The sequence below is a fragment of the Lepeophtheirus salmonis genome, chromosome 3 (assembly GCF_016086655.4).
Source record: "Lepeophtheirus salmonis chromosome 3, UVic_Lsal_1.4, whole genome shotgun sequence".
In the NCBI taxonomy this organism is placed as follows: Eukaryota; Metazoa; Arthropoda; class Copepoda; order Siphonostomatoida; family Caligidae; genus Lepeophtheirus; species Lepeophtheirus salmonis.
Window position 1 is genome coordinate 25,854,593 of NC_052133.2, and position 12,527 is coordinate 25,867,119.

General features: G+C 28.5%; 1 protein-coding gene across 1 annotated transcript in view; it reads right to left on the reverse strand.

The window, feature by feature from the left end:
* LOC121114791 (3',5'-cyclic-AMP phosphodiesterase, isoforms N/G) overlaps nt 1-12,527 on the reverse strand; it is a 308,647-nt gene that overhangs the window by 84,520 nt on the left and 211,600 nt on the right. The window contains exon 3 of the mRNA XM_071887232.1: nt 5,005-5,187. Within this exon, the coding sequence (XP_071743333.1) occupies nt 5,005-5,187 (183 nt within the window). The remainder of the gene's footprint in view (nt 1-5,004; nt 5,188-12,527) is intronic.

Sequence of the window (12,527 nt, forward strand, 5' to 3'; positions counted from 1 at the left end):
CAATGTTGTAGACATGAGATTATAAGAACTTATTATATCAATTCTTTTATTAATATGTACTTGAACTTTTGCAAAAAACAACAACAAAAAAAATTATTTATTCACTTTTTTGGAAAGTATTATTTTACTAATTTAAAATAAAAATGGTAATTTTTCTCATTAAAAAGTAAGCAACAACATATAAACATATGGACATGCAATTTGAGCATTCTACATGATATATGGTAATAAGGTTTTTTATCCCATTTTATTTTATATCATGGTAGTAATGAATAATTGCATAGTATTTGTATTTATATCATATGGGGGGGCAGTAATGATAGTGTGATGTGATTTTTGTTTCGAGATGTATCGACGATTGCACCCCCATCCAATATAGAAAGATAATGTTGGCTTAAGTAATCAAGAAGACATATTACCAAAGTAATATGTCAAATTAGTTATACAATGCCACCATTTGACTTTATGAACAGATTAAATTTTCATAAGTGTTAATTTGAAATGCAGCAATCCAAGGCGAATTAAATGATTAATGCAAACTTTATTTTTGTATATATAAGACTAGTATGAATCTGCCCATTCCACGGACACATGGGGATGATAATGAAAGTGAGATGTGATGGAATACTTATTGAACAGATTAAATTCTCATTAGTGTTCATGCAATCCAAGACGAATTAACTTGCTAATGCAATCTCCCCTTCCCGTCTAATTTTAGATAGAGAAGAGAACAAAAACTGTTGGTAGGCAGAAACAACGGAGGAAGAGGAGGGAGGAGAAAGCAGATTCAAGAGTTTATTTATAAATATATATATAAGAGTAAACTTAACTATAAAAAAAGAGCACCAAATTGTTAAAAAAAATAATAAGTAATTTAAAATAATGAGGGATTTAACAGAGAGCTCATTAATGAGAAATGAATGTTTACAAGTCTAGAAATGTGAAAAAGGTAGAAATCTTTGCAAGTGTAAATTCAATAAAAGTTCATAAATGTAGGCATGTGAAAAGGATCTAAAAACCTCGTGAGTGCTAATATAAATTTAAATATATGATGTCAACTTAGAAAGCTGACAGAGAGCACAAATAAAACTATGTAAAGTGCTACTTATTCGCTAATAAGTTTAATTTTTCAAAATAGGGACAAATCATCTATATTAATAAAATAAAGTTGAGTATCTTGAGAAATGAGAGAATTTCCTTATGTGACCATTAGATATAATTTGAGTATTCATTGATTTATTACAATTTGAATAAATTGAGTAAAACAACTGATCTGTTGCAAAAATCTTGCTAATTGTCAAGAAAAAGTCCTTAAAAAGTAACATTGAGTCAACTTAAGAGCCATCCATCTAGCGAGTAAAAAATAATGTATATCTGTATGAAAATACACCACAGATTGCAATGTATATAATACTCTCTGATGTATAGTACATATATACCAATACAATATAAAAAAGAAAAAAATAGTAAGATATAAAGGGAGTTCTGTATAAAAAAATGAAAGCTTGCAGGTGTTTAGTTAAACTCAAATTAAAAAAAAGAAAAATGGAAGTATGTACTTTACATCAAACTTAAGACTTAAGATGTGGTATGAAATCATTCCAATTTAAAAAAAAACCAATTATTATTATTTTTATATCTTTAAAGATATAATGTTTAAGTATTAGGTGAGTAATTGCTTGTGCGTGTGCTCATGAAAAACGGAAAGTAACAGATAATATTTGTTGGGGAGTTATTTTCTATATTATTAAAGCAAAGTTTGTATGTTCCTCGACGCTTAATAACTCCGTGAAATGTCGGATACTTTTGTGAGAACCTAATAAGAACACTAATATTTTGTAAGTATCCAAGTTATACTTTTTTTTTAAATGTATGCTCATTGTAGAAAGTACAAAATGCGTCTTACATTTACATCCATAGTATATGTATATTTTTACAAAACTCTCATAAAATACTACCTAGATCCTATACAAACATGTTTTTTTTTTTCTTTATAGGCATTAAATAAACCTTTTCAAGATTATAATAAGGATCTCAACAATACAAGACGGTAATATGGGCCTTGATTCATTATACATTTATACACAAAATTAGTTTTGTTGAGACTTGCTCCCGAATTTATTTTAGATAAATCTGAACCAAAATATCAATTTCTTAAACCTCATTTCTCCCTCCTCTCTCAAACTTATTTTCTAAGTACAAAAAATGACGTGAGAATGGATCAAGATCAATTTTTTCTAAAGACCATACATAACCATGAGACACACCCCCGTCAAAGCTAAACTGAATTAGAGAAAATTAAAACCGATCTAGCAGTTTCAAACTGACAACCAAGACTAATTATAGTTAGTATTTTCTGAAAGTAATAACGTATTAAACTCATGATGAAACAATTTCAATAAATATATTTTAAAGGGATTCTTTATAACATAATACCAATTAGTTTAACTATATAATTAACAGACGTGGGATTAGGAGATATATGGCTTTATAAACGCAGATGGTCAAAACATACATTTCTTTTCAATGGGGGCATGATTGACCTGTTTATTAAATATAAACTTGTTAGGCAAAAATAGTCTTGCGTCTAAAAAAAATATAACATAAGTTGTTTTTGTTTATTAGTAACTTGGTAAATTATTATTACAACTACATAACACATACACTCTGTAGAAAAGAATATTTTTAGTTTTTTCATATCCCACGGGTTTTTATAATTACCTCCACCAACGAGGTAAACCAGAGGTTATGTTTGTAACTATGTTTGTTTGTTAGTTAGTAATGTCGGTTGGTCCAGATTACGGGAAAAGTTACAGATCAATTTTGATCCAACTTGGAACAAAGATTAATTATGGCATAAGTAATAATAGTCCATTAAATTTTGAGAGGTCAGGATAGGAAAAACCGTTAATACTTGACCATGACTTTGGAACATATTGAGGCACAGAGTTCAAATTGGTGCTCTTATGTAGGTATAATAGAGATACTTCAAATAGAATAACATGCAATTTAGGGAGAATGACCATAGGCAGAGGTTTGCACTCTACCAAGTGCCCATTCTAGTCTACATTGTTTTTCTTTTACTTGACAAACTTTATCCTTTTGTTACCCCTATTGTATTTTGTAACCTTTTCCCAAAAAAAAATCAGAAAAAGGGCTCAAAATCATTTGATAGTTAGCCAATTCTTCAAGGATATGTAATTATTATATCATAATTGTTAGTAATTGTTAGTAATTGTTAGTAGCTTCGCAAAAGCTACTTCAAATTCAACGAATCAACTCGCAAAATACTAAGAAGATGAAAAAATGTAGAACTCTATACAACAACATCTAAAAGGGATCTTCGTTTTAGTGGACATTAATAAAAGTCACAAATTAGTTATAATAGAGTATATAATTAATTTTATATAATGGTTTTTTTTTATAGTGGAGAGGTTTTGTTGGTCCCTTGACAATCAATTTAATAAGGTTTACTGTTTTAAAATTTTTATGATGGTGAGATAATGCCGTATTATCCCATAAGGGTGTCATCAATAAAATATAAATAACTCTTTATGTCAGCTGTAGATGCTCTTATTTTTTTGCCTTGTATGAGCGTTTTGAAAGTTGATTGGTTAGAAATACAACGAATCAGCTGTTAAGCTGAACAACATTCTCTACTGTTAAATGAAGAATAGTTCAACAGTTGCCAATCTAATATATAATCTAGAGACTTTTCTCGTTCTCTTTTTGAAGGAAAGGTAATTAAGATATATTTTAGAACTGCAATGTCAGAAGTAGGCAAATGAAACAACTCATTATGGGAAACAAACATTGAATAAATTATCATTTCTATCCTCAAAATTGAATCCCTTACGGATTCTTATTCTTCAAATAATACTCTGAAATTTCTATTAATTACATTTTTTTATTAGTCCCTTCAATGCTCCGATAAATTAAGGCCATATAAATATCACATAAAATAGAAATTCAAGAAAAGAATTCGTTTTCACACTGAAAACCAAATTCCACACTAGAAAGTCCATCAAATGAGTAAATAAGGGACTTATAATAACGTTAAAAATCTAGAGTCGCATCTGTCCTCAAAAAAGATTCCAAATTTAAAAAAGCCTACTATTATATTTATAGTAACTTACGAAAGTCAACAAAATTGTAGTTTTTCTAAAATCTTTTAGATTTCATATTCAATTCTAATTGCACTTGGCCGCTTAATCCAGAATCTGTTATTAGATTTTTCGCATAAAATCAAGTTTACTAGAACTTTTCATTTGAAATTTTGGTGGATTTTTAGCTTTTTTTATAGGTTTAAGAAATTTTTTCTCATATTTTAAGTGTTTTGTTTGAAAATGAATAACGCCTCGAGGTCGCAACTGTTTTTACACCAAAGAAAACTAATTCGAAGGGTACAAAATACCAGTTTCATTTACATAAGAGTATTTGGTCGTTGAAGTTCTACTTTAGTTTGAATATTGATTTGCTTTCGATTAAATTGAAAAACTAATCAATAACAGGTGATTAAATAACACAAGTTAACAATATATATATATATATATTTTAAATATTTGAAATTCTATACTCCATTCTAGTACTACTTAATGAGTTGATCACGAATATGTGATTAGTTTTTCATGAAAAATCTAGTTTTTGAAAATTTACTGTTACTCTTTTTATGGTTTGCGCCAACTTGAAACAAATGGATAATCCACATAAATTATCAACTATCAGGCAGGGGGAAGGCTTTTCTATAGAACATTCATTTCTCATATTCAAATTATCTCAAATTAGATATGTCTTTTTTTTCTTCATTTTTTTTAATTTAATGTTTTTTAAATCAATTCTTTTTCGCAATTAAAATATAAAAAAGGCCCTTATTTTGGAAAATATACTAATTTTATATTTACATACGAGAAAAAAAACACTTTTTTTATTATTATAGCCTTTTAAATATTTATACAGCCCTTTTTGAAAGAAAATCCATTTTCAACATAGATGACTTTTTCTTACCCAACTTCACTTGCTATAGAAGATGCCCTGGAAATGGATCGAGGGGAATTCACTTCATAATCCGAGTCTGAGCGATATAGAAATGATTCGCGACGTTGAGGGAGTCCAGAGCTTTGAAGAACAAGGCCAGGAAATCCTTCCAGGGGTGTTCGTCCAGGTGAAGAGCCATGATCCACGTCAAAACTATAATAACACAAAATAATATTTTCAATTAATATATTATGATCAATAAAGTTCGAAATACATTATAATTACTTAATTTGTTGTATAAAAACTCTAAATAACATCACTTTTGATGGACAAATTATATTTCATGAACACCTATAATAATGCACTTTGGCTGAATAAGTAGATAACTATATGAATAAGTACATTTGCTTCTAATTTTGTACAATTTTTCTAAATCAATTTTGAAATAGAGCTTTGGAGGTATAGTTTTGTTATTTGATATAGACCAAAATTTATATTAGTTTATGCACAAAAAATTGGTGTGGGTATTACACCTTCAGCCATTTAATCCAAAATATGATGGCAATTTGTCATCATATTTTTAAAGAAATTTCCCCTTGATTTGTAATACTTTTTTTTTACAATTTTATTGAAATATTAATAGAAATACTAAATTGCTTGAATCTCAGTGAGCGTAGAAATCCAGAATGAGATAATACCATAAAAACTATGGGATATTACATATCTGTAGACAGAGAGAACTAGAGTTGTAAAAATATGATCTTTTGTTATGTAAAAAAAAAAAATGACAGGTTAACTCTAATATTTGGAAGAATGATAGTGAGGAGAGTAGATTAGTTATTATGACGTTTTACTTGATTGTTTACAAGCAGCTTTGGGATGAAGGAAATAAATATAATTTCTTCTCTGTATCTAGCAATGACACAGACAGGAATTATTCCGAATTTCATCCGCCATTCTATTCTGAGAACAAAAATGACTTGTCCTTACAGTTCTGCAACAAATACCTGCCGCCTTAAACAAGCACACTCAAAGTAAGTGAAAATTAAAAAAAAACTATATAGATCGCCAACTACTAAAAATATATCGCACGCTGGAATGAATTTATGAATTTCTCAACTCTACATATACCCAAGTAGGTCCAAGTTTTCTTATACTATGGCTTTTTACAAAGTCAGCAAATTAATGAGGAAAACATTATACGTTAGTGTTAGTATTACTGACAATTTTCTCAATTTTATTACTCCGTATTCCAACATTCTGGGAGTGTTCAGGATATTGTTTTATCTGAAAAAGTTGTTCTCCATCAGCAGTTGTACACGGCGGCTTGATAAAAAAGAGGTGGATAATAAGGTCATTCAAAAAATATGATTTTCATTGAAAGAAAAGTGAACAACAAATATGTCTTTTATAGAAAAGGTCATTTAGAATGAATTGAATAACATTATCTCAAATATTTAAAATTGTTTTAAATAAAAGTTGATAATTGAAAAGGTTTATACTTTTCATAGGCAGAGAAATGGACTCGAGACTTACACCTCTACTTGTACTCGAGTCCATATATTGAAGACTTGCAACTCGACATGGACTCGAAAGCTATTTTATATTTAACTCAAGAAAGCCTTCAAGCTATGCATCCTATATTTTAATTATGTACATACATGAAATGAGCTCAAAAGAAATATGAGGAGTCGACGGGAACTCGATTAAAAAATATTCAAGAACTAGAACTTGACCTCTTTAAGTTATTAAAAGACTTCAGCAAATAATCCAAGACTCGAGACTCGAGTTAGTAGATTTGCAGTATAAAAAAGAACTTTTTCCCACCTCTGATATATTCTCAGGCGGCACCTACGCAACGAAACAAGTTTCAGAAAAATTGATTTAGGCTACTTGCTAATTATAATTTAAGTATGAAAAATGGATTAATATAAAATAAGATAATATTTTGTTCCTATAATTCGGAGTAGTACGAGTGGTGTATGTTCTGCTTACTTACATATATTAGATCCATCCTTGTAATAAAATAACATACCTTTATGTCCAAAAAAAATAAATCGTATTTCTAACCAATTATTGTGATGTTGTATATATACATATATAAGTTGTAAAAAATACGAAAAATGTTTTTTTATTAGGTTATAAAAAGTTGATAAGCTCTTCTTACTCTCCTTCTTCTTCGCCATAAACTCATAAATATCTATTTATATAAAATATGTACATATAGATCGATAAAATCCTCAGGATTATATTTTGGAGAGGATTTGGTTTTTGAATTTTCTTAAAAAAAAATTAAAAAATTAAATTAAAAAAATAATTGAAAAATTAAAATTGCACTCTTAAACCAGCCAAAATTGATCATCCAGATAAAGGAATAAGAAATTGATAGAGTTTAGTTGAAAGTCCATATCGGGTTCAATTTAAGTCCCTTAAATCAAATAATGACCCTAAACTATAGATAAATTTCTGAAGTATATACCAAAAGACACGTTCTTAAATTAAATGACTATGTATATTATTAAATAACTACTCAATTCACAAATTTATTGTGAAGATGACTTCACAATAAATTAGATGAAAAATGTGGTAAGATAATTTATGCAAAACTTGTTCTTGCCCCTCCTCGACTTGATCTCACAATCAAATACTCGCATTGTGACCTAGGCTCAATAGCTAAGATTTACAACTTGACTTGGACTCGAAAGTTAGAATATACAAAACTCGAGAAAAGCATTAACACTATAGACCTTATCTTATAAATATGAAATGAGCTCAAAATAAATTTGAGAACTCAAACTAGACTCGATGAAAATACACAAAGACTGTGGGATATGAGCATAGAGTTAAGATCCGGCTTAGACTTCTAGTATGAGGATTTCACCCCACTTTTTCTACAATGCCATCTTTAAGTCGCACATCTCGATCAAAGTATGAAAAAAAGGCCAAAATTAAAAAAAATAAAGTATTATTCGTTATTTTGAATAAAATAATTTTGATATAGATTTTCTTATTCTATAAGAACTATTTATTAAGTGTTTTTTTTAAGTCTCCCTGTGGAACAAAATGAAATCCTTTTGCTCAATAGCAGTGACTCCAAACTGGGACCACTGAACACAAGGGCTCAATATTGTAGCGCCTAGGGCTCCATGAGGCTATCAAATCAATTGGGAAATTAAGGTACTTTACTATAATGTTAGAGAAGATTATGCTTAGTAGAGGGTCCACTAAAGTTTGGGCGTTTTTCATAGACTGATAACAAGTATGTGGAACTGAACCAATTTTAAGTCCCATATTAATGACCAATACAGCTCTAACTGCATGATCCAATTAATGTTACTTGTTTCAAATTCGTATCATGAAATGTCTTTTGATATCAAAAGTCAACAAAAATGTAGTTTCCATAAAAACATCATAAAAATTATAAGTAATAAGTCTCGTAATCGAAATTAGAAAAAAAACAACTTAAAACAAACTGCTCTAAGACGCATCCTCTTTCAAAGTTATGCAGAAAAAGTTAAGAGGTTAAATTATATTTTTAAATAAAAGAAGTAATAAAAAAAATTGTTTGTCTCTCTAGATTGATAAAATGAATAATGACTTTGAGTCAATAATTAATTAAAAATACTGTGGATGTATATATAGATAGGCATTCATTTTTTTTATTTCGTTTGTTTGATGTCTATTTCAATATTTTTAATAACTTGATATTTGTATAATTTGCAAATATATATTTTCTACTCTATTCCAATCAATTAATTTCTTAAAGAAGTAAAATAATATAATATGTCCTTATTTTCTCTTTAGCACATCATCTATGATTAATCATACATACACCTATAATATAATTGATAGGTATTTTATCTGCAAAAGACTAAATATTGATTTATTAATTTGTTTATGAAGATATGTATTAATTAAAAGAGCTAAAGAGAGAAAAACTTTATAAATAGGTTGCAAATGATCTTCTAATTGTAAGAATTCATCTCAGTAGGGCAATATTTCACCAATAAAATGGATTTACATTGTATTTTTTTGGTCGGTTTTCCATTTTTTAATCATGCTTGCTCTTAATTAGTGCTCTGAACTTTGATTGATTGAACTAAAATCACCTTTTGCTAAACTGCTGTGTACAATTTTTTTTTTGAATTATAAAAAATAAAAATAGTGGAGTCTTCGTGATTTAAAGAACCGGACACTACGGATTTATCCTGTCAAATCTTCACTTAGCAACCATAAGTTTTTGACAAAAGAAAAAGTTGTGAGGGGACAAAGAAAGTTTGCCGTGGTGAAGAATTATCTGCTATAAAATGAAAAATAGTTAAAAAAGTGGAGGTAAATTGTAATCATTCACAAATTAAAAAGAAATAATTCGAGTTCATCCATTAAACGTTGGGAACACAAATAAAGAGTAATTAAAGTAGAAATCTAAAGCTGACCTTATAAAATAACGGACCTACTTCTGATTTGGATATACCATCTTTTGTGAAAAATCAATTGTATTTTTCTTAAAAATATTCAATTTTGGCTTATCTCCATATCATATATTTTAATTAATATATTTGAAAAAAGTACATTATCTTCAAATGGCCATTACATCACTGAAAAATTTACCACCCATCCCATACTTACTATTATTTTTATAACTCAAGGTTGAGTGAATTTCAAAAGCTCCCTGAATAGAAATTGTTGCGTAAATTGTTTACTGAATAAAAAAATATATTCTCATTTTTAATAGAACAAAGTTAGGTAACAAGAAAATCGTAGAGCAAACAGCAAATTTAATAAGTAAATCTTTCTCTTTATAGTAACGTCATTGGGCACATTTGTTTGAGTAAATATATACAAAATATAAAATAAATAAATGTAGTCATTTAAATTTGTTTTTTTGCATTAATTAAAAAACTTCTTTATTGCATTAATCAAGAAGGAATAATTCTCCATCATTAAGTTCCTGTATTTGGCGTTCAATGACGTGATCCGCTATGACATTAAGTTCTCAGTCAGAACTGAAAATCGTTGCTAACTAGCCTAGTTGTAATAGAATTAGATTTATCTTCATTTGTCATTCTCCTTCATGACTACCAACAAACAACTTAGAATTAGTGTACACAAATAAATATGTATCCCCCTCATGGAAGTGAATCTTCATATTAGTACAACCTTGACGATTTACCAACTTGTTAACATTAAATCCTCGCGTTTCAAATTCAAAAATAACTTATGAATAATATTCTTCGAAATAGTTGATAGTTTGTTTCTTTTAACAAAATCCCCTCACATGAGACATACATTCACGGGATGGCGTCCGAAAGATTATATTATGTATAGGCTTGGTTTTTGAATTACAAAAAATTAAATTAAATTAAAATTAAATTTTTTGAAAAACAATTTCATTAATTTAATTTCAAACATTAACTTTTTTGGAAAAAATATTCCAAAATCAACAACAATTGACAAAAAATTAAATATTTTCGATAATACATAAATATTAAATTTTATGGGAAAAAAATTCAAAATACCATGGTGATTCTAAAAAATTAAATTTTTTTCTAAGAAAATTTCAATAATCCAAAGAAATTCTCAAAAAATCCAATGTTTTCGAAAAAAATTTCAAACATGAAATTTTAAATATAAAAAATTTCAAGTATTCCATTTTTTGAAGAAATATTTAAAAATCCATAGCTATTCACAGAAGATTAAATTTTTATAAAAAAAAATTTAAAAAATCAATTAAGTCTAGTAAATATCAAAAAATCCTTAATTGGGGGGGGGAGGGGGAAGGGGCTGTTGATTCTAGATAAAGAGTAAACACTTAAGTTATGGATGGTAAAGTTTAGTAGTTCTCATTTCTGATTAGCTTAAAATAAGAAAATTCTACATGTTCCTCCAGGCACTCAGCCAGTGAATGAGTTTGAACATGGCATTTCCCTGGACCGCCCTTTCGCTAGGGTCCTTTACACCTATGTATGTTTTTAATAAGTATGTTACTTACACATACATCGATGTATATAGTAAATAATAGTAATACATTTTTGTATGCAATAATTATTTAACACAAAGGCTTTTTGACATAATAATTTTTTTCTACTATGTAAAACCATTAATAATAATTTTGAGACACTCTCTATAAAAATGTCATTCTTATGTATGCCAAATAAGTCTATTCATTCAACAATATACAACGAACAAAAGTATCATGCAAAAACACTGTATCCCTCTCTCGTCAAGTTAGATGATAGTAGATTATAATAATGACATATATACAAATTTTGAAATAACTAGTTGTATGTTACAGTTAGGGTTGTATCTAGTAGCGGGGTATTGGACTCGAGATTTGCGACTCGACTCGAACACGAAAGTCATTTTTATTTTTTCGCAGGATACAACATACTTTTTAAAGTATTTATTATATTTTCTAAGGACTTGAACTTGACTAGATGAAAATGATGAAGGACTTGAGACACTATCTCCTGCTTCTAGTTGTATCGATCCTTAAATTGCAACTTAAAATCGGGCTTGTTCTACGTTCCATCCCATTCTTTTTACCGTTCTTGAAAAACCTTCCTAATGATAGGGGACCTTCTAAAGGCTTCCTTTTACTAATATTAAAGAAATAAAGTACCTCAAGCAGGCCAATTAAATGAGTTCAGTAAAACATTAAATATCTTTCATATACAAGAATAGTTTGTCATTATTCTTAATTATAGCCTTATCAAACTATTTATTATTCTTATATCAATGGATGATGACGTGACTCACTAATCTCTATCGATTAGGACCGATATTTCAGTAGAAATCATTTGCCAAAATGTAATCGTTTCGTTTAATCATATTTCCATCCATCCCAGTTATACAAGTTGAAAAGATATGAAACAGTTTAATCTTCATCAAACGGCATTGTATCAATTTTCACAATTTGAAAAAAACAAGTGACGTCATCAAAAATTAATCAATAAAATCGGTTAATTCTAATTCAATGAATCAACGTTCAGAACACTGATAAGCAAGTCTTTACCTCACTAACACAAAAATTTACATAGTTTTATGTTGTTCGCTGTTAAGGTACCTCCTTTTCCTCCCTTAATCAGTTTTCTGAATATAGATTGGTTAAATTTGAATCAACTTTTGCTAAGTCTTAAACAATTTTCAACATTTATTGAATAATCATTCCATAGTTAGAAAGAACGGGCTAACTACTACAAAATGCTTTTTTTGTTTTGTTCCTGTTCTCATGAAAGGCTGCTTGATACGATGAAAACAGAAAAACTAAGTAGAAAAATAGACGATTGACGAGAAAATACTGCGTAAATATTTAGGTTAGTGGAGTAACGCCATGTTAATAAGGGATATTGGTAAAGAAAAAAATAAATTTAGAAAAGGAAAAAAGCGCATGTTGTGTGTGCTCTTTCTTCTTTTTTGTTCGCCATTTAATAGGTCGCCGTGGTGTTAACTCCTTACTTTCCTTTGAAGTAAAAATTATCGCGTATCTTTGGTATAAATTGTTTTCAAAATGCATAATAAAATAAATATATATATATTAATTTAAATATATA